At 40.4% G+C, this 24213-nt stretch overlaps 1 protein-coding gene across 1 annotated transcript in view; it reads right to left on the reverse strand.

Moving 5' to 3' along the window:
* Positions 1-732: 732 nt before the first annotated feature.
* The window catches only part of OSBPL10 (oxysterol binding protein like 10), a 112501-nt gene continuing 89020 nt past the window's right edge, over positions 733-24213 (reverse strand). The window contains exons 7-12 of the mRNA XM_058804610.1: positions 22711-22857; positions 15699-16182; positions 6936-7122; positions 5328-5510; positions 3012-3165; positions 733-2306 (exon numbers count right to left, since the gene is read on the reverse strand). Of these exons, the coding sequence (XP_058660593.1) occupies positions 2262-2306; positions 3012-3165; positions 5328-5510; positions 6936-7122; positions 15699-16182; positions 22711-22857 (1200 nt within the window). The 3' untranslated portion in view covers positions 733-2261. The remainder of the gene's footprint in view (positions 2307-3011; positions 3166-5327; positions 5511-6935; positions 7123-15698; positions 16183-22710; positions 22858-24213) is intronic.

The raw sequence follows: 24213 nt of genomic DNA on the forward strand, positions 1-24213 counted from the left end.
ATTTGGGAAAGAAGCAGTGATAATGGCATCAGGGGATTCTTCATAGCATCAGAACAGAACAAAACATTGGCCAGAGCACAAGTGGAATGTCCTCGGCATGCAGAAACAACCAACCATGCAGACATAAAATCTTCAATAAATTACAAGCAGAAAATTTTTCAAATTTCTCCTCAAAAGAGCAGCTACAGCATCTCTGTAGCCTTGACAGTCACACCATCCCAGCTGAAAGAGGTCTACTCCTTCAGGGGCCCAGGCCTGCATGCCTGAGACACAGAGGTTTGCAATGGCTATTTAGTGAGTATGTGTCTTGTTCTTTGGTGTGTGAGAGAGTTCTGGGAGGATGTTCCATGTTTAACTCTGCTTTTTCCATTGTTCTTTGTGATGACACTACAAACTGTAGGAATACTCTTAGGTACTTATCAGACTAATCTCTAGAACAAGAGTGGATCCATTATAAAGTGAATTCTTGCAGGTGATAAAGTACAAGTGTTCCTGATGATACTCAGTAGCAGTTCAGTGATGACTGCAACAGCATCATTTTGGTTTTGTTACAGAAAACTGTTACATCAACTGTTCCTAAAAAATAAGATTTTTTTCCTCTTAAAAAAAAGTGTCAGTTACAAAACCAAGCTCATACAATCCACTTTTTTTAAAAAATAGGATTTAAATCATTTAGAACACAAATCTTCCTAATGTGCAAAAAAAAAAAAAAAAAAAAAAAAAAGAGACAGACAAGAGGACAAAATAGATTTAGGAGGAAAAAGTAGCCACACCTTCATTAAATAGAGATCTGAAGTTGAAATCCAAAGGAACAACTAATGGTATGTTTCCTTATGCACACACCTCCTCCGCTCAGCCTTCTGAGCTGTTCAAGAGATTTTAACATCTACCAAAAACACAAAATGCAGGATGCACAAGGACAGATGTGAGCAGTGCTGTGACCTGGATATCTCTGCAGTATGAGCATAAGTCAGTGTATGAACAGAGCAGACAAAAGGCACGAAATTACTCAGCTCTACAGATGGGCATCCATGCTACTGTGTGTTAGAAATACAGTGGTTTTGTTAAGGGGCACTGTGGAAAGGAGCACTGAGCACATTTTACGTGTGCCTTTTGCTGCCACCTCTCTCAAAAACATCTTCATTTCCAACAAATACAAACTAAAAAGCAACAAAACCTTAACACGCTTCTAGAATCCACTTTGTCAGTGTCACAGTGGGTACCTTACATAGCAAGATCAAGTGACAGGATTTTCTTTAATTTTTCTTTTTAACACTACAAAACAAATTGTATCCCATTTCATTTGTTTCATTCATAAAGTTATTATTCCGGGGTAATAACTTACTAAATTGTTACTTTTACATCAGGGAATAATTTTTCTGGGAAGGCTAGTTATATCACCTCTACTCATCCAGATGTTTTATCAGAAGCAATCCCATTTAGTGGAACATGTAAGCCAGAAGTGTTGGCGTGCCAGCAGCCAGAGAACATTACACAGCAAGATCAAAGTTACCAGAGCAGCTGGCTCAGGGGTGGTGACCAGAGACTGACTGAACAGCTGGAGCACGAACAGAAAAAGCAGCGAGGACACAACGGGTTAGCGTGAAGAACAACGTTCTGGAGAAGGTATTGCTACTTCTTAGAGGGTGGCAGAAAATTCACACTCATCAGTGACAGGAAACGCCCTGACCTGGGCAACCCAGAGCGAGCACGGCCGGTGGATCACTCTTACACCCAAGTGAATTACTCGCTGACTGCTCAGACAGATCGACTGCCATTAACAGACACGTCACGTTTTAAGTGCAAAACATTTTTGGCAAAAGTGAAAAATAGAAAAACCTTAACCAGTACTAATAAAAAAGTATTTTCTTAAATACTAGCACAGGGCCTGATCCTGCAAGCACACAACTCAGGGAACCCCGGCCGAGTCCAGCCAGGGTTCTGTGCCCTAACACTTGGAGGAAAAGGTCTTTGAGTCGCTATTGGTGTTGGTACTGTTTACATGTAGTGTAAATAACACACACAACACATGCACACCGTGGTACTGAGGGACCTGTGCCTGTGTGCCTGTGGATCTGCACACACAAAATGGCTCCTGAATAAACTCGAGCTCATACTTTTTGTGAGATGTATCATTCACAGTACATAGCTTCCCATGGGGATCTTCTGGGAACAGGACCTATCCAAGGACATCCTGAAGTTACATACTGTATCATTTTAATGCCTTTCAGGTAAACTTAGGAGGCAACTGCTCTCTCCTGTCAATGGGCCTTCCAGAGAGGATTCACGTACAGCCAACCGTCGCCCTGTAAGAAAATTAAGCAGTTTTACAAACAAGATTTACAAATACCAGATCCATATACGTCCACACAAAAGCTAAAATAAGATCAAACAAGAAGCCATCCCTGTCACCTGAAAATTCTATGTTTAAATAATTGACAAGTAATGTTGGTGGGAGGGAAAATATTACAAGGGGGAAGAGATGCAATAAGAAGAGATGCAAATTTAATTAGCAGCTAATGGAACAATTCCCACAGTCAGTCTCATTTTCCCTCCACCTTTCCTCCAAGAAAGGGGAAAGATGAACTTGTTAAAATTCATTTCCTTTCACACAGATGAAACCCAAGACTGTGTTTAGGATGTCAATGCTTACTTAACACTGGATATATCTCCCTACATTGTGCTCATTTTAGTGTGCTAAGATTATGGGGGAAGTGAGTATGCAGAATTTGAGAAGTAAGGGCTGGATTTTACAGAAAAACACATCACTTTATGTGCCTAACATTAGGCACCAAAAACCCAGATCAAAATCAATCTAACTGAAATAAAGTGAACAAGTCCACTAGAGATGGAAAAGCCCACTGCTCTCATTCAAGAGCCAGACTCTGTCAAAAAAGAAAATTTAAGCAATCAGCGGTACACAACAACACCCATCCATGACAAAATCCACATTCACTCATCCCCTGTGCAGGAATTTGCTAAAGGTCTCTAAACCAAGAGACTCTGAGTACCTCTTTGGCAAAGTATTTGGGTTTCCAGGGAGTTGTGAGCGCCGCCCGCTGCCTCTCCTCCGCTCGCTGCCTCTCTTCCAGGCGGTGCTTGTGCTCCGTGGCGGCATCGATGTTCCCCTCCTTCAGAGAGCTGGTGACGTGCTGCCACAGGCGCCTGCCCAGGGACAAGAGCACAGGGCAGGGTGACAACAGCTCTGACACTGCCCCTGCTGCTGGGCACCACACTGCTGGGCAGCAGGCTGAGGCCATGCTATCCCCGCTGGTTTTCCAAGTCCCACAGCATGGGAACCATCATACTCCTAGGATATTCAACACATTTGTGGACCAGATTTTCAGATTCAGATTCACTCAGATTTTCAGATTCACCCAGTATTTTGCAGTGCAATTTTCTCAGCAGGCTCTGTTTATGTTCTCGTCACCAAGTGAGCTTTTTTTCTCAAAGCAGGTGGATTTATTTCTACCATTTCCAGTTCACATTCCTTACTGATGTTCCTCCACCCTCCAAATAACAGGAGTTTAATTCTTGCAGGTAAATTTTTGAATTATAAGGGAGTGCCAGCCAAAACCCAAGAGTGCATTGAACTGGGACACTGACTGGTCCAACAAGGTCACTAGCAGAGGAGCTGATTCTAGGGAGCCGCTCTAGGTCTGTGGTCCATATTCCCAGTTACAATATTTACCAGCACAGAGCTACACATTTCTCACATAGCTGATCATGCCTTATATCAGCCTGGCAGAAGCTTTGCCCAGAAAAGCACTGAGAAAAATCCTCATAGAATGGTTTGGGTTGGAAGGTAGATCCTCTAGTTCCTCCCTCCCTGCCATGGGTAGGGACATCTCCCACTAGACCACTCTGCTCCAAGCCCCATCCAACCTGGCCTTGAACACTGCCAGGGATGGGGCATCCACACCCTCTGGGCAGCCTGTTCCAGTGCCTCACCACCCTCACACTAAAGAACTTCTTCCTAATATCTAATCCAAACTGCTCTCTGTCTGAAACCAACCATAGCTTTCACATATGTCCAGGGCTGTTTAAATGAGATTGTGTTCACAATGTGATAAACTGCAGATCCTGCAGAGCCACTGGATGGATGCAATTTGCTGACTAGTATCTAAAAAACACAATAAATACACTGAAAAGCTACTGGTTTCCTTATTTACTACAATCTTTATGTTCCACACTACAGGGGAAAAATGAGTTTGTGGATAAGCAAGTAGTCCAGAAAGTAGACAAATTGTATCTGATCCTGCACAATGACTCAAGACAGCTTTGTAAAATAAAAAGACGTTTACAGATAATAAAATGTAGTTTTAACTCATATTTTTAAATCCTTCAATAAAATGTTCCTAAATTCAATTAAGGTATTGATTTTTCTGAAGATAAACATGAACAGTTATTGACAGTGAATAGAGATCAGGTTTTTCTAATGTACCTAGTCCAAGTTAGGCACATGATGTAGGTGCCAAGAGCCTCAAAACCACTTGTATGTGTGTCTTTATATCTCATATTGCCTCGCATTTTATATATGTTTATACAAATACATATTCTAAAATATATAAAACATGAAGCACCAGTTTCAATGATATGCAATATATAATATATATACCAGTTTGAATTGCTTGCAACAAGCTGATTTGCCTACCATGTTGCAATCACTCCAAGAGGCAGATGAAAACACTGCATTACCATCTTCCAGATGCTCATTAAAACAAATACAGGCCTTTCCCCCATCTACAAAATTGATGTACTCGTCACTACAGCGTAATTTATGCTCCAAGGAACCAATACACAGCCTCAGCTCTCTGTGCCCAGATTTCTGTGCTGTGGGAAGCAAGGAATTTTTGAACCACAGCACTCAGAGCTGCAGTTGGCTTCCCTGCTCTGTTCCCACCCAAAGTTCAGGACAGCACTGCAAAGCCTCTGCCCTTACCTGCCACAGACGTATTTTATGAAAAATCCTTTCCTTAGGATTTTTTCTCCTGAGAAGCTGAGAGGCCTCCAATAATTATCTGCTGCTGTGGAATGCAACAGGTGCATCTTTGATTGGTCACATTTCGTTGTTTTTAATTAATGGCCAATCACAGTCCAGCTGTCTTGGACTCTCTGGTCAGTCACAATTTTATTATCATTCCTTTCTATTCCTTGCTAGCCTTCTGATTAAATCCTTTCTTCTATTCTTTTAGTATAACTTTAATACATCATTTTCTTTAATATAATACAGATCACAAAATAATAAATCAGCCTTCTGAAACATGGAGTCAACATTCTCATCTCTTCCCTCGTCCTGGGACCCCTGAGAACACCAACACACTTACCTTGATTCCAGTGGCCCTTGGTTTGCTATGGGCCTGATCTTTTTCCTGATCACAGGCAGTTTGGTGGTGTCAATCACTTTGGTTTCTCCGTTGCTGTAAGTGAATTCCAGGGTGCCATTCCATTCTCCCTGTGCCTTGCACACAATGGTGTTCGTTGGATTGTGCTTCACCTCGGCTGTAACCCTGATTCAAGGGGGAAGGAAAAACAGACCACAGACATAACTGGTACCATTTATTATCAACACATAAAGCACCACCTTGCTAAGGGTGCAAGCAGCTTTCTACCTCCACAAATCAATTATTCAAGCAAAGTACTGATGCTGCCTCCAAAAAAGACAGACTCATTCCAGGAAAGATCTTCTAACACAGCAACAAGTTGGGGATGACATTCTAACTAAACACAGGAGTAATCCAACTTAAAACTGTGGTACATGGCTCAAGCCCAGACCAAATGGTTACCTCAGCAGCCTGAAAAACAATCCCTGACATTCATGTGACATTTTCAATACATGATGCTTTCATGCCTGAACATAATGCTGCTCAGAGATCCACGTCAAAAACTTTGGGTATCTTTGTTTTCTTCTTTAGCTCTGCACGTTCACTTCTCAGCTGCTGAGAAGCAATGATTAAAGCCACCTCACCAGTCAACTGGTCTGAGAGTGAGCAAAATAGACAGGTAGGACTGGAAAACTGAAATGCAGGGAGAAGTGTTGTGAACGTGTCCATGAGCATGCATACATGTGCTTTAGAAAGCCATGTAAAGTAATGTGTAAACTCAATTTTTTAATTACTAAAGTAATACAGCACAACTTCCCCAAAATTTTACTCACCCTGATGGCACCAATTGCTAATTTAAAGCTTGTAAAGAAAAGCCCTGTCAAAACAGCCTCATGTGGACATTTACCTGAACACAACATTGAAATGGTTGACACACACACACATATGGAAGAATAGTTACACCATCTGAAATAAAACAGAGGCAACCATGCAAAGCACAGTCTCCTCTGGACACTGCAACAGTCCATGGCAGAACAAGAAAGGGATCTGATGTTAATGCCTGGGACATCACCCTGAGCATGGAAGCAAGACAGGAGGCTGTCCTGCACAGTGCCTCTTTGCACCCTTAGTAAAGGGGAACCAAAGAAGGTAAACAACATTTTCACCATCTGGAATTTCAGTGCAGAGATGGGAGTCCCCAGTAGGGAGGTACCACAATGGGCAGTGACACTTTTCAGGAGCTCAACCTGGAACACTAGTTCATCTACAAGACTCACACAGAAGCAGAAGCTGGGGTAGCAGAAATATTGCCTTTTCCATGTACATTTTTCTGATCCTACACTTACAGCAACTATTACAAACAACAAAGCCTGGAGAGATACATTCTCTTTATTTTAATGAGATAAATACATCCAATTCAGTTAAACAACATCATATGTATTGCTACAATAAACTGCCCTTGAGCTTTAAGTCATCTCCAGCACTAAAAGGAAAAGAACTTCAGCTACCTGTCTATGAAATACTGCAACAGGAGAACTGAACAGATGCCCCAGAGCCCTTCCCCTGAAATGCAGCAGCAGGTAAACAAGAGTAAGGCAGTGATTGCTGTACCTGTGGACCTTCCCTCCATAGAAGGGCTTGGTGTGGAACGTGACCGTGGCAGAATAGCCCGTTCTGGCACAGCTGATGTTGACTTTCCCTCCAAGCTCCACCCAGGGGATGGTGAGGATTGAGCGAGCGTAGGCACTGGGCAGGGTGAAGACATACTCCTCTTCATGCTCCAGCAAGTGAAGGACACCTGTGCAGGAAGAGGAGAAAGTGAGGTGAGAAAAGGTTCTGTGATAAGACCTGATGGTCACTGACTAATTAGCACCATCAAAATGCACATCCATGGAGAGCACGTGCAGCCCTTCTTGAAGGAGAGCACTCTCTGCTAAGAAACTCTGCTTTCTAGAACAAGTTTCTTCCAACAAGCATTTTCAAAAGCATCCCATTTGACTGTGCACCCTGACATACTGAGTGCTGCCAAACAACTTTTCAGAAAATCTGACTGGATTCCTTACTTTGCATTAGTGTTAAAAACTGGATAAACATAGAATGTCCACCTAAAAAGCCATACTGAAAATTCAGGTGCTCTGTCATTGTTGTATCATAATCTCCCTCCAGAAAAAATACGGGCATGGCCAAAGAACTGTTCACTTCTCCATTCAGTTAGAAACAGCCATGTCCTCCACTAATTCCCTCTTGATGTTGTGAAAGGCTCTAAGTCTCTGTGGCTACAACAAGAAAACATGGCAACTACAAATTTCCTATTAACTTTGCTCTTTAATTTCCAAATGGCTGGTTTCTCACATAGGCTTTGAAAAAATCGTGCATAATCAAAGAGGTGCCCAGCAGGGCCACTGCTCTATCAGTACCAAGTCCAATGTCCCTACCAGGCAGAGAAAATTACTGGTAATTCCATCTCTTTCTGTAAAGGTTCCTCCATCCTCAGCACCATAAGGCTGTAACTAAAAACAACACACAACAGCAGCAGTTTTTCAACATCACTTGGAAGTTGCACAAAGAAAGTTGCTTTCCTGATCAGACCTTTGCAGCTTCCCCTGGGGCCAAGGATACAACTCTATCCCCATAAAAACTGCAGGTTGGTCTTCAGGATAACAGGACATAAGCCCAGGAAAAGAGCACCATAAACCTTGCACGCAGAATTAGATCATGCCAAATGTCTGCAGCGTATTTTTTACCAGAGTTTTACAGTCTTTTGTGTCCCATTTACTAACTGCCTAAAGGCAAAAATGACAGCTTTGAAAATATTTTTTCACAACAGGGACTGAAAATAACCTATTACAGGAAGAACTCACAGCCCAGAAATATCTTGAAAAAAAAAAAGGAAAGTTATTTTGACACAGTAATAGTATTGGTTTAGTAGCAAGATAAGCTTGAGCCCATTTGCCTTCACCCTGGGGCAGGCAGGGGAAGAACACACTGTTAGTGGTATTGATTAATCTATCTGTTTAAGGGAAAACTGACACTACTTTTTCAAAGTGGTGTCACATTTAATGAAGAAAAAGCATTAAATAGGAGCACAACACTACTGCTGTCAATATGAAAATATGCCTTTAACACTGCATGGAAACCTAAATTTAAATTAAAACACACTCCAAATTAAAAGCACAGAGCTCTAAGAGAGCTCTGATCGTGAATATTGGCTCCAGCTAACAAAACTAAATACAAGCACAGGAAACTGCAATTCGTCACTTCTGCCTTCTGAACTATTTCACAGGAAAAGATTTGCAAACCAGAACAGCTCCATGCAGTTGTTCTCAGAACCTCTGCAACCTCAGCCTCCCAGCAGTGACACAGGCGGCATGTTCCCTTCATCAGCTCTGACACAAGGATCTGGGAGTGCAAAAGCACACAGAAAAGCCATGTCTCAAAAGGACTTTAATCATTCAGTCTTGGCAAGCCACAAGTTCCTTGTGTCACATGCTGAGCCCTCAGCAGCAGGGACAGGCCAGGAGGACACAGCCACAGCACAGAGACACATTTTGCCTCCAGCTTCCTCGGCTTCACACCTGCACAGACATCCCAGCTGAACACACTGCAGGGAGGCTGAACTACCCAGCCCACCCTGGACATGCAGACAGGAGTAACTCATACTCAAAAAACTACTCTGGCTATCAGACTCATTAAATGGATGCTACAATAGCATTAAGTTAATAAAAAACAATTGTAGGATCACAGAATGGCCTGGGTTAGAAGGGACCTTATAGATCATTGAGTTTCAATCCCCCTGCATGGGCAGGGACACCTTCCACCAGACCTGGCTGCTCAGAGCCCTATCCAACCTGGCCTTGAACACTTCCAGGGATGGGGCATCCGCAATTTCTTTGGGCAGCCTGTTCCAGCACCTCAATACCCCAACAGTAAAGAATTCTTTCCTAATATCTAACCTAAACCTACTCTCATTTTAAAGCCATTCCCCCTTTTCCTGTAGTTACATGCCCTTGTAAATAGTCTCCCTTCCCTCTCCCATCCTCGTCTGACCATCACTGTATGTGATGTTCCTCATGTGAGAGGAAACTGGTATGATAAACACAATTTCTTTATGGGTCAGCATAGGTTTGCCTCTGTCCCCCGATGGGATCAAGAGCTTTTTCTCCCTAGTCAGATGGGAGGGGCTCAGAGCTGCAGCGCTGCCAAGCACATTTAAAGTGCAGAGCAAACAGCAGCAGTGACCTTCAATGTAAATATTTAACCACCACAGCAGGTTAGATATTAAAAACTGAACCCAGCTCTCTTGGCAGTATTTTTAGCACCCGGTAGCATATTTTCTGAATTCCTTGAACACCTGAATAAATACATTTTTTAATGAAGCGCTATCTCACTTGAAATGTGACTCCAGCTCTATAATTACACTCTAAAAGAGATTAAAGGGCAGATCTGAAATACCCATGACTTGATAATACTTTAATATTAACTTGACTGTTTTGCATTCCATTGTTCACAGAGCTCACATGCAAAACTTTGTTTAAATGAAGCACCACAAACACTGTGGCTGCAGCACCACATTGAAGAGAGACCTGTGCTCCCTTAGGGGAGAGGAAGCCAAAAATTGCACTGAGATTCAACATTTGTAACAGGTACCACAATTTGAAGTAACTCCCCACCCTGCAAAGTGTCAATCTTGAGAAATCAAAAGCCAATTAACTGAAAGCTAACAGTTACTTTACAATGTGTCATTTTTACATCTGCTCATAATCATTACATTGCAACTGATCTTTAAAATACACAAGCCATTTTTCTTCCTTTGCTTCCTTGCTGTAAGGGATGATTCAAGTTTAGTTCGAAAATGGCTATAAGTAAATACACATGTAAAATAAAACACATGTAAAGCTGTAAAATATTCTCCCATTTTTAGTTTTTTCCTCTCATATCTAAGAGTTCTTTCAAAAACTTCCAATTCCTTTTAAAAAAATCTAAAGTATTTATGGGCAACAATTACACAAGGAAGAATACACCAGACCAATACTCTGGGAGGAGCAGTGGATTTAGTAATCTGGTTTGTTAGGAAAAAATGCTACAGAGAAGGCTGAATTTGTTAAAAAACATTGCAGGGTATTGAAATTCCTCCTTGAAATGTCCTCAACACCATTTACTCCTCCTTTTGACTCCAGCAATGTATTCAGAGTCACACCCCTATCCATGACCCCTGAGCCTGCACTAAAGGAAGCGATGGCCTGGCATATCACTCTCCCAGTTTGACTCTTACACGTCCCTCACTGATGCTGCAGCTTTGTGAATTGATTTCCCAGTAACACATATTGGCAAAAAACCCCAGAGGAGGCTCTGGATCGATAGGCTGCAGAAGAGACATGTGGGATTTAATGCTTCCCACTGCCTGCATGGAGATCAATCTGAACAACAAATGGCACGTGGGACACCAGGGGCCTGGGGCAGCTTTCCCATTTAAGCAGCTCTTCACCCTGTCTGTGTTTCTGGTAACACACAAAGAGGAGCAAGTTACGTGTAGGATGAGCCCTACATGGGTGTTGTGCATCACCAACTGCCCAGATCCCCACAGGAAAACAGGAAATGCCAGAACTGGGCTCTTATTGTCTCAAACCTTCCAGGCAGCTGTGCTGAGCACTGCTCATTTTTCAAAGACTGGAATCATTTGCTAAATTAGGTAATGAGTGCCATGCTATATGAAAATGGTTCTAAAAACACTGGGCTAAAAATATTAAAGCAAAAATGAGTACTTAGGGAAATACTTAGGTAGCTCTCATTGCATGGAGCAATCAAGCTTTGGGACTGATAAATTTTAAGTCACTCATTTCTCAGTACTAGAAATTATAGATCTGTACATCTATTAATACATACACATACATGTATTTGAACAGCAGAAAAAAAAAAGAGGAAAAAACATTCATTGCTTTCTTTTAAATTTACCCTGAAAGAGCACTGAAACTTTTACCCACCTATCAGATCTTTTCTAGTTGATTTCATTTGAGAAAAAATAATTTTTGGAAGCCCATATCTCACTACTTTTAAAAACATTTAAAATAGCAGAAGTGAAAACATCAAATGTAACTAGCCACTTGACAATACAGAGCAATCCATTGAAATGTAGTTTATGCTCTCTGCAAAATTAACCCATAAATCAAAGATGACACTTTTGGTTGGCTTTTGCTGCTCTGAACCAAAATCTAAGAGCAGAAAAGGAACAGGCACAGCTGACACTGAGGTGTGCTCACCACAGCACCCTTACCTCAAACCAGTATCATTTTAAAGATTCTATGGACCACATAAAAACCATTTAATATTTATATTGACTTTCTCATCCTTTGCTAATTTAAATCTTAATGTGACCCTGTTCATTAGAGCCTCCTCTCCTCCCTCACTCTTTCATTAGTACATAATTAACATTAACCAGAATTAGGGACTGCATGCAACCTCAGTTCTTTTATGCAAAATAACCTCTTTTCTATTCCAGGTGGCTTTCTCATGAGGAAACTCAGTGCTGACTACTCTGAAGAATGGGGGTTTTGTCATATAGCAAAGAAAAGTTGCAAGGTTTCATTAGCAAGCCAGATTTAGAGCACTCATAACCAGAGATGAAGAAAGGTTAACATATAAAACAGCTCCCCACATGGATTTCCAGCAGTGCTCTCCCAATTGTTCTGCATCTCTGCATCTGATACTTACTTTGAATCAACAAACAAAAACCACAGACAGAGAAAAAAAATCTTACTCACTTTGAGGTGTGACACACACAAAAAATCACACCACTGAGACACTGAGCTGTAGCCTTTGTGTGCCAAGACCTACCATCCTTAACTCCCCTAATCCTATAAATTCCTTTATAAACCCTTCATGACACTCTATATCAGCTTCTAATAAAAAACATAAAAAGCAATGTGCTCTATACATCTAAGGACTTGCTATAAAAATATGATTCAAAGCCTCCACAGACACGTTACCATTACCATATTCTTCACACACTATAGGTCCAAAAATTCAGTACTACTCTATTTCTGCAAATAGCCAACTGCAGTAGAAAAAGCTCCACTGAACTATTGGAGGGACGCATTGGATTGTTCAAAACACACCCCAGTTGCTTGTATTCAACATTAGGCTACAATGAAGTTTCTGGTCATTGTCACAGAATCATAGAATGGCCTGGGTTGGAAGGGACCTTAAAAGTCCTCTTGTTCCAAACCCTCTGCTGTGGGCAGGGACACCTTCCACCAGACCAGGCTGCTCACAGCCCCATCCAACCTGGCCTTGGAAACCTCCAAGGACAGAGCATCCACAACTTCTCTGGTCAGCCTGCTCAGACAGAACTGTTGTGATACATATCTGACTAGAACAAGATGGTCACTCACTATCACTAAATTATCCAACGCATTAATTACAGTTCTCTAGCACTCTTTCTGGAAGGATGTTTTCCCCCCTCTCCCATATCAATTAGTACTGATTTAATCTGTAGTATAATGAACCTAATATTGAACCAACAGCAGAATTATTTAACCCAAGACTCAAAACAGACACAGGTATTTTAGAGGCATCGAGGAAACTGTCTTTCAAGTAACATGATGCCACATCTAAAATCCTTTCTGCTCTTGCAAAGAGTCAAAGACCCACACATGTATGTAATTTAACTCCAGCAACAGGCAAAAAAAAGTGCTGAATGTTCATAATGAGGGGGAATTTAGGGAAAAAAAAAAAGGAGTAAGACACAAGACAAAATTCCAACAATAGCACATAATTAGTTTGGTCATCCAATAGCAAACAGTAGCAAAAAACCCCCACAACAATTAAAACCCAGAGATTTTGAGGATCCATGAGATGTTACTTTGTCTCTCATCAAAAGTAGGATCTCATCAAAAGCAGAATGATATTTCATTCCCCATAAACTCAATCTGCTTTTAAAAGATTAAAATAAGATTCTACAACCTTACCAGCCAACCTTGGTGTGCGCAGTTCTCTCCAAGGAGCTAACTTTAGTTTCTACCTACCTTAAGTAGCTTCATGTGCCTTCTGACTATTAGCACCTTTCCACAGCCCAACTCACTAACTTTGCTAAGCTAATTCACCCCATATGAAATGTTGCATCTCTAATATGTCCCTAAACACAAAAAATGTCAAATTAAATTTCACATTACTAAAATTATTAGGCCCTGCACTACTAGGCACAAAAACACAGGCTTAGATTTTCCACACTTTTAGTCCAACAGCTCCTTTTTGTCAGTTCAGCAATCTATTCCCTGGTACTCACACTGACCTCAATCTACTACAGAATTTATACTTATGCAGCACATAAGAAAGAAGCATCTGCAGTAGATTCTAACTTTTGCACAGCTTGACAAATTCACACACCAACTTAATCAGGAAGACTTCCCTGGACCTAAAATAAATAAACAAAAAAAAATTTAAGAAAGTGCAGTTTCAAGTGAAGGAACTGCACTGCAAAGCTGGCATTTTAAACTGAGGCTGCCAAGCTTAGGCTTGCTGTTTTCAGATGACAGAAAGGCCTCAGTGGTACAACTTCTTGCTGCTCATTACCAGTCCTCAACATGCAACAAAAATGCTTGGGCTGCACTGAAGTGTCTCCATCACTTCCCAGAAATGCTGTCACTGTGAATGTCCCTGCTCCTGCACTGCTTACATGAACAAAAAGATGAATAGTAACTATGAACTGGTGAACCCAGACTTTCTCCCAGCATGCACATCACAGAGCCAGCAGCAAACCTTGGAATTAAAGAGTTTGCTATTGCAGATGTTCCCCAAAGCCTGCCTCCACTCCTGGGACGTCTCCAGGATCATGAAAAAAAGAAAGAGCACAGGGAGGAACTGATTCCCACAAGCACACATGAAACAGTCCTTGGGGTGAGTGAGTAAGCAGTTAATTCTTAGACCCTTTCTCTCTCAAAACTGGTACACATCAGGACTTTGAAGTCTTAAATAATCCCCACAGTAGACACCCTCAACTCCAGGGAACTGTGTGCGCTAGCAGCAAGAGAAAGAAATTTCCCTACTCCTACATAATCATAAGTGACTTTGTGTTTAATTTTATTTCCATTAAATAGTTCCCTTCACTCAGCAAAAGAGTATTAGAAACGAACATGTACCAGAAAAATGCAGAATGTTAAGCCAGTGACTCAGGCTGGCAGTAGTACAGGCAGGGGACAGACAGACAGACCAATTTCCATTCTGACACTCCCTTCCCAACTTCCTTAACTCCGTATTCAAAGCAAAATACCTAAGCCACAGGAAGAAGGAAACACAAATGCTAACACAGACTTTATCACAAGGGTATCAAAACCAGTAGTAAGGAGGTTTCATGCCTCTTCTATTAAAAAAAGGAATAAATTGCCATCAGAGAAGGAGCAACTGTAGTTCTTTAGTTTTAGATAGTGGAAATAGTCTTTAGTTTTAGATAGTGGAAATAGTAGAATATACCTGTATTTTTTCACCATAGTTATTTCATTGCTATTAAAAAGCAAAGCCAAACCACTGCATTTCCTACTCCACTTTTTTACTGCCTTTAATACCATAGTATTTAACATAATGGTGACAAAAAGAAGCAAGCTGTCTTCATACTTCTGAGACTACAGTCCAAAAACTATTTAAGACAAAACACTAAAATCCATACATAGAATCTTACCCTCAAATGGCCAAAGGTACTAAATTGCTTACAATCACACTTATCTCAATGCATTAACAGTCAGTGACAACACTGGTACAAGTGGTGCATCAGTTCAGATCATCCATTAAGGATTTGTTATAACTCCCTTTATTTCTGAACTCAAGTTGGGCAATGATTTATCACAATGCAGACTGCATGTGCATGATATGGAAAATCAGGATTCACACCTCTACTATGTGACATTCTAGAAAGCTTATGAAAATACACTAACTTTCAAACACTACAGAAATCATGATTCTTTGCAGAAACTATGAAAAACAAATGTCAGATTTATGCAAAAATGCATTTCTTCTCACTGCTTTGTTCCAATAACGAACACCAAATCCCATATTACTTTGAAAGTGACCAAAAATTATCTCACAGAATATGCCATTATTTGTCATTTGCTCTTATGACTTAATTATTTCTGAAGTCTGGCCACATAAATTACCAGTCTAATCAATATAAGCACACATTTATATATGCAATGTGCATTTCACATTCTGTCTGGACAGCAAAAGGTTATATGAATCCTACAGTTTTAATTCCAAACTTCACAAAAGCAAACAGTCATAAGGTTCAAATGAAAGGTCAGAGGGAGACCAAGTAGGAAAACATTTGGATTTCTGTTGACACCCAGAAATATTAGCTAAAAGAAAGCAGAATAAAAGCACATTTCTTACCTTCACCTACCATAGAAACACCTATTGACATGCCCATGAACTTGCTTTTGGTCCATACGTGAGCGTTCACACACATTTTCTTCTCTTTGCACTCACAGTAAAAGCAAGATACTGGCGGATGATGAGACACTTGTTCAGCTACAAACCTCAGCTTGTAGCATGAGGACTGGTCCTGGCCAAGCTCCTTGGCTGAGTCCTTAGAAACCGTGGAGGCACCATTAGTTCTGAATGCTTTCACTTTATCTCTAGGCACATCCCACGAGCAGTGAAAGGTTTCACCAATTATAGGGTTATAGGGCTTCTTGGCAACTGCTCCCTTTCGGCCTTCGTGAAAAGCTGTGAGATAATACTCCACAAAGCAGATAATCCTTTCCTCGGGAGTGGCTCCAGCTGCAATTGACAAAAACAGGTCTGGATGGGCCATGAAATTTGCATACATCTCCAGCAGGGATCTTTTCTCCAAAATAAATGTTGGAAGCACTACCTGTATGTAAAGCAGACAAAGGCATATATGATTTCCCTGTGATCACACTACTGAGGGGAAAGGGGGAGAGGGAACAGTTAGGACAGCTGTAATTCTGACCCTGCCAAATTTTGGGATAGCATATTTCCCTCCCATGCCACAACAATTTAATATTCTTTGCAGTGTAAATAATGAGTGAAGGAAAAAGCAGTGGCCTTGATACCCGTGCAGGCTGCTTCCTGAGATCATCATGACTTTCACGAGCAGCTCACACAACAGGGATGGGCTGTTCCATGCACATGGAAATCCACCTTTTCCTCTCCTCTCAGTTAACAAACCAGCCATTGTTTTCTTTGTTTACAGGACACAAAAACATACTTTGATATAAACTAATGTACACTAAATGTCAACAAACCAAACTAATCATAACCCTACAAAAGGGGAGGGGCACACCCTCCCAAACCACCTGAAGATAAGTATTTTATATGAATGCACCCATCACCAACCTCTAAGTGGTGGAGAATGTAAGGGGTGCATCCATCACTTCTGTCAAACATCTCTGTCCCGTATTTCACTCCTGGGCCCCTGACTACCCACTCTACATGGATTATGTCCCTTCCAGCCTCTAACAAACCAACCTAAGGATATTCAACCACAACCAAATATCAAGTTTATTTCCAAGTATAAAATCATCCCAAGGAGCCTTCCCAAGAGGCTGTAGGTAAGAAAGCAGTCCCCATCTGCCCTAGAGTGTCGTCATATGTCATGTCCCCCCACAATTCCCAAGCCAAATCCCCTGCCATCCCTAAGATCTCCTGTGTCCCCCAAGCCCATGGCACACCCCCCAGTTTCAGACGGTACCATGTCACTGTGGTGGGCCCCTGCATGGCTTCGCTTTATTTAAGATGAGTTGGAACACAAACTGCACAAACCACTACATTCATGTCATGGGAATAGAGAGGCTCCCATGGGCCCAGAAAAAAACCTGGGGCTGAGCACTAGGCAGTCTGCCCTGGAGGGAGCCAGCCCCAGGTGACTTGGATACAGTCTCAAGCGCCTTCTCCAGCAACGCAGATGTTGCCAAGGTCACTCACTTCACAGTAACATTTTGTTGGAATTTTCCACTGAAGGATCCTGGAGGGTACTGCAAGGCAAACAAGGGCTAAGGAACATCATTTATTTCTCTCCCTTCTTTGCCCCCATGCTCCCCACTTCGTGCAGGTCTGTCGCAGGGGAGCTCACGGGTTGCTCTCACATGACCAAAAGGAATTTCTGGCACACACAAATTTATCTTATGTGAATCCAAGTGGCTCAATGATGCCAGATGCAAACCTGCTGTCCTCTATTACAACAACTCTTCTACTTTCCTCTTTAAATTTTCACTGCATTTTCACTTTAAATTTTTATTTTTTCCCTTTCCCAAAAGCAAGGGTTATTTACAGCAGGCAGGGAGCCACTGTTTGTCACAAACACATTTGCTTTCCCCCTGCTGGTCCAGCTTGCTATTCTAAGTGGGACCAAAGCACAGATCAGCCCTTTTGGATCCCATGGATAATGAAATAGAAGCTTTCAAACTTTTATTAATCATTCAGCCCTTCTCAAAGAGAACTTGTAAACAGGAACAAGAATTCCAGTCACAGCAGCTCGAACAGAGTCTTTACAGCTACACAGCAAGCCACAGCACCTCTCTGCAAAAACAGAGAACTGCTGTGTCTGGAAACTTATCTGCTTATTGGCTCTCTCCTTCTGTATTTTATATTTACACACATACAGCCCTTTATAGGCTAATAATTTTTACAAGTTTAGATATAAATCAAGCAAAGTTCCATCTGTAATATTTCTCTGACTCTACTCTCTAAGCCTTGAGGACTCCACATGATTTCTGCTACCAACCTATTGAGACCCTGAATGATGGAGGACTTTAATTTTACACTATTTGTGGCAGACTGAGTGCTAATGACAGCCTACAGTCCTGGTGGTGTGACAGTGGCAGGCTGAGGAGATTGGTTTTCAAAATGAAATCTAAAACTTTGAAGGCAAAGCAGAAAGCCAGTAGAAGGGGGTTTTTTTATTATTTTTAGCTCTTTAAACAATTCCATCTTATTTGCAGCATTCTCATTCTGACCATTATTCATTATCCAATATAATCTTTAGGAAAACACAATTCAGCAGTTGAAATCCTCAATTCAGGATCTCATTTTAATATAAATTATACACTAAAAGATCAGGTTACAGGATGGGAAAGTGACAGCAAAACATACAAAAAAATCTCCCCATATTTTCTGTCTAGAAATACCAGTAGTGCCTTTGTGAGTTCACTGCAGAGACTTGAAAGGGCAAACTCATTTGAATAAACAGCACTCTGCATCTCACTCTGTCCAAGAGCCTCTCTCTAAAGACAGTGACCTTTATTAGCACAAACAGAGGAGAGGAAAACTGCAGACCATCCTTCAGATGATGCAGATTTTATGGTACAACACTAAGACTGCCGTGGTTTCATCCCATTGTCATGGTCACAGAGTCTTGGGATCTCCTCCCTTAAGTCCCAGATGTGCTCTTTGCTCAACACAGCTACAGCAGCACTGCCACCAGGTGAGATGTGATGAATCACTGACTCTAACTATTGAGTTTCAAGAATCAATTTTAAATCTGAGTCAGGCCTGAACTCCAGCTCAAATCATCTTGCTTTAAAAGCCTAACTAAGCTGGAAATTAAATCCTCAATTGTGGCAGGAACAGATCCACTGAATAACTGAATTGTTTCCACACAAGGAGGCAGAACTATGAAATAAAAATATTTTACTTTTAAAGCTTACACAACTGCAGTATTACAAAATATGCCTACAGAACATTGCCTTTTATCAAATAATCTCATAGCCTCAAAGTTTCAATATGCAACACCACCACACACTAACATAGCAAAAAGGAAAAAAAAAATCACACCAATAGTTTTTTTTTAATTGGCCCTATCTTGATTTCTGCAGAAATAAGAAAAATAGAAATAAATAAATTTGCAACTGTACAGCTTTCTTCTTGCTAACACCAGGCTGTTCAGCACCTGTGCTAGCACTCCAGCTTTTAAAGGAATGAGGTTTTCAACTCTTCTGCAGCCAGACAGAATGAAGCGTCCAGAAAAATACACTTAGGACCTATGTTCTTTATACTGGCTTTGGGCAGGACTACGAATTTTTCTTTTTTTTAATTGCATAAGAAGGCAAAACTAATTTTTTCCTCTGAGAAAATGCCAGCATGACAACCATTTGGACAAAAGAAACACTCTGGAAGAAATACCAAGTTGCTGAAGTCTGAAGCAAAAAAATCACCTCACCTCATTCTAAAATGTTAGAACAATCTATTCTTACTCTCTCTCAGGCTTCAGATGAAAAGAAAGCAGTTTAAGAGGCATTCTTCCATTTTCATTGAGGTTAAAAAGACTATACTGGTTGAAAACTTTATTATAACTTCCTAGGTTTGAATTCACTTAATTAGATCTGAATGCAACTGAGAAAAATGAGCACAATGTCTTAAGAATTGAGATATTTATTCCCACTATTATTTACAGTGAGGAAAAACATGGGTGTTAGCATCATTCCCTAATTTCTTTAGAAATCCAGCCAAGGTACCTCATACTGAGATATCCTTCTCTTAGAGGTGTAAAAGCTTTCTTTCCACTGTCATCTGTGCCATTGTGAGAATAAAACAAGCTATTTCCATGCCACTTACATTTTAAAATTGCAGGGTAAAAGAATATTGGCAAGCAAAGTAAAAACTTATGACATCATGAACACACCACAATGTTAATTTACAACAGGCTGACATTCTGCAGAATTGCTGGCAGCTCTTTTACAAAGAATGGCAGCCCTTTATTTGTAGCACATATTAATTGTGCAAAGGAAGGTAAGGGAATGCAGGGGAGTGATCACCCATCTGTACAAGCTGTTAGCATTAACTGCAATCCATTAGATGCCATTTGCCAACAAAGACTGTTAGTGGGTTTTGGCCCCATTTCTCATTTTTTAAAAGTCTGAAGAACAAACAATTTAGAAACTTGCTTTTTTTCCCCAGCAATTCTAGTTTTAAATGAGGCTGAAAGTCCTATCCCAGTCTGAAGCATCAGATGTGCACCACATTCTGGTGCTGTGAACTGCTCCCCACCCAACTCTCTCCAGTAGCTGTTGAAGTCTATTTGGCCACCATGAAGTTTAGACCATTCTAGCAAATCCCCACACAGATTTGATACTTCACTGCAGGTGTTCTCCTTCACAGCAGTTTTTACTCCTTAACTCCTCACTAAAAGGCAAAGCAGTATGACACATTCCAGAAGTGAGGCACCTCCACAACATTAACGTGGCTATCTTCACTGTGGGAAACTGCTGTCAGCACAGGCAAGGCCATGGCTAACATAAGGATAAGATGCTGTTTCCTGTGATATGGAATGTGAAGGTAATGCTCATGCATCCAGAACCCAAAACCACCAAGGGCTCAGAAAAAGCTGTTTGTTCACGTGAGTATCACACAGCTCTCAGAATGAACCAAAGACACAGCCCTAGGGAAGAAGGCACAGGAAATGGAAACGTTTTCTCTGATATCAGCAACAACTGTGCCACAACCACTTCCAGCAGAAGGTGATGAGCATCAAAGTGCTCTGAAATCTGACTTTTAGAACAATAATGAAAAATGGAAAGAAGTGCAGCCAACAAACTCAGCTTTACTGTCACATGTCAGTGGCCCTAGGGGCCTCATGTCAGTAAGCAAAGTTGATAAAAAAAGCAGCCAGCTGTCCTGTATTTTTTTTTAATCCTCAAAATGGGCACATGAAAAGTGATGTGCACATGTGGCATGTCTCATTAATACTTATCATATGTGTATTCATGCATCACACACACTACAAACAGATCTAACTCTGCCATATGCCTGTAGCTCTTCTCATTTCAACATTTATCATTATCTATAAAAACTGTGCTCTAAGAACACTATATAAGAAACAGGTCATCATATATGTATTTACCTTCATATTTTTCTTATAAGTGTCTACTTTTCTCTTACTTACAGGAATTTCTCTTACTTACATTAACTGTGTGTCTTTGGGTTTTGCCTACTCTGCCATGACAAGATGATGGTGAAAATCAGGAAAGAAAAACCTTGTCTTTAGACAAAGACAAAATGTTTTGAAGACACAAGAACCACGGATAAGAAATCTTAGCCTAGTTTGAACATTATGGACTCAAGACAGCCTTAGAAAAACAAGAGAAAAAAGAGGAAGAGCTAAGTAAAAGTGAGAATGTAAGAAAAACAAAACCAAAAATGAACTGTATATAACCCCAGACATACTAAAAAGTGAGAGGTATAAATTATTCAAAATGAAATTATGAAACTTTCATTTTATTTAGAATAAAACATTCATTTCTGTGCAGCTACTCAGCAACAGAACACAGAATTGCTCAGTCTTAATATTGTAATTATTTTAAAACACTGACAATTGCTCCAGAGGAAGCACAAAAAACTATACTGAGAAAACTTTATTTTGTAAAAAATTTATAGTTTTTGATTAACATGTTAAAAAAAAGAAAAGCAGACGCACTCTTCAGAATATCAAAATTCCCATGAAAATAACTTCCTGCAAAACTACTTCATGTGCCAGAGAAATTATCTGGTCCTTCCAAACTTTGTATTAGTTGTGGACAGTGTCAGAATGAGCTCTTATTTGTGAAAAGTGGACAACAGGAGTTTTATTGGGGGGATTTTCAAGTAGAAAACGTTTGTGCAAGGAAAGGATATTCCATATATTTACAAAAATCTCCTTGACTATTTATTAAGCCCCATGAGAAGGTTTCACTGGAATACAAGACTATTCAAAAAGAAGCACTCCTTGCTTCTTTAACATCTACCTCATTTCCAAAACTCCAAGGACTTAAAGGAAAATTTCTCAGACACTGTAATTTCTTTGCTTGTATCAGTATGGATAAGCTTGTGACAATACTGGTTCTAGGACCAGAAGAATGCACAGAAGGTTAAACTGGTGAGCTGCTCAACGCTGACAAGAACTGATACACTGAAGACTGTAATTTCTTGACCATCATAGGGTTTTTTGAAGCTGATTTGCAATTAAATGGAATTCAATCCACAAAGCAGTTATGTGGACATGTATATCCTTCATCCATACAATTGCCATTATTGTTCCTCCAACCCCCAGTGCACCCTGACATACTTGTGGGTTCCATACACAACATATGGTTACTCTGAAAGTAACTCTCTGAAAGACTTGCAAAAAAATAAGCAAGAGTTCTGAAGGATTTTTTTCTTCTTCTTTTCTTTTCCTTCCCTCCCCCTCCATCTCTAAAATATCTGATGTGGCCACTTCATGTGAAAGCCTGCCTAGCAAGAGACAGCACTCCACAGCTCTCTGGGACCACATTTTTATAAAAAAGAAAACTTCACTGTCCACAGGGGCAAAACACACTCACAATAACTGGCTGTGCACATAAACACACAGAAGGATGAGAAATAAAAACAACAGTGAACAAATATAAAAGAGATACAGTGTTCATACCCTGGTAAGGTCCATGCCAAGTTTGAGCTGAGAGATGAGATGGAGAATTACACTGCGTTGATCATCCATGACTCCTAAATCCTCCTCTTCGTTATCTTCAGTATCTGTCATTTCATCTTCAACTAGGATCAACTCAGAAGCTGAATGCTGAAATGAAAAGAAGCGTCACCATCTGGACAAAAAGATACAGAATGGGTATTTTCCACCACTATATATGTTTAAAAATGGAGCTGTCTTGATGGAACTGAAGACAGCCTCTGTCAAAGCCAACAAAAGATACAAAGTCAAATTAAATTAAAAACTCCAGTGATGGGTTCATGAAGCATTTCTGATCCTTTCCTCAGAATGAGAGTACTAAGTATGAGATGCTAATTTGCACATTCTCTTCCCATATTTATACTGCAGTCATGTCAGATAAATCTCATAGCATATTTAAGTAACAAATCATCATTAAATAGAAACATGCAGTTGAAAATGAGTCTTCAAATTTGCTTCATAAATCTCCCCAGCAAATATTCATGTCGTACATAGATGCTGCATGACCTGATTTCACAGGTTTTTTTCCTTTCTCTATCCACTTTCAAAGTTAGATATTTAAGAAAGTCAAGATATTAACTGAAGAAGATAAAAAGACAACTATAATTAAAGAACATACCTCTGAAAAGACCCAAAGACATTGGATTTTGGGAAGTAGAGCAGTGCCATAACTCTTTATAACTATTTCAACACTTCATCACCTTACAGAACAACGCCTGTGCTGCTGAGTTTCCAAAAATACAAGCTGAATATCAATAGACAGGCACCATGCCAGTCCCTTCAAGAGGAACTTTACAGCAAAAGGGATAATGACTTGTGATATTTTATTTTTCCTCAGGGTTTACAATGTATAACTAACAATAATCCAAACAGGTGGTAGTTACTTTGTTCAAGCCATTGAAACCACTCTGCAAGCCTTCCAGATATGTATTCAAGTAAGCTTTTTGTACTTCAAGGGGGAAAAAACTGGGTTATGTAGATGAAAAATTACAGCCCAGCATGTCATTATTGCCCAAAGAGTCCATGCTATAAATGAGACAACACTCCCTGTAAAAGTTAGCATTCTTTCATGCTAAATTGCATTTCTGCAGGAACAGCTAGCTCATTACATAAAACAAGAAATTTTTCATCTCAGTGTGGAAGCCTACGCAACTGAAAGGTTTCACTAAAACCAGCTAATATCCAGAATTAGGTTTCGAAGGAATATTTTTGAATGATCACATTAGAGACCCCTCCGGTGAACTGCAGCTTGTGTAAGGAGAGTTTCTTTGAAATTAAGTTACTACAGAGGTTTCCAAGATCTGAATAAAGTACTTTCTCTACTTTTTTTTTAATTACTTAAATGTTTAGGTAGCTATTCCTAGAATAATAGCTCTTTGGTGAAACCCAATGACATCTGCAATACACTTTACAGTTGCTTTATTTAGAAAGTAAAATATGTAGATTACATAAAACAGAATCTGGTGA

This window comes from Ammospiza caudacuta, chromosome 1 (genome assembly GCF_027887145.1).
Source record: "Ammospiza caudacuta isolate bAmmCau1 chromosome 1, bAmmCau1.pri, whole genome shotgun sequence".
NCBI lineage: Eukaryota > Metazoa > Chordata > Aves > Passeriformes > Passerellidae > Ammospiza > Ammospiza caudacuta.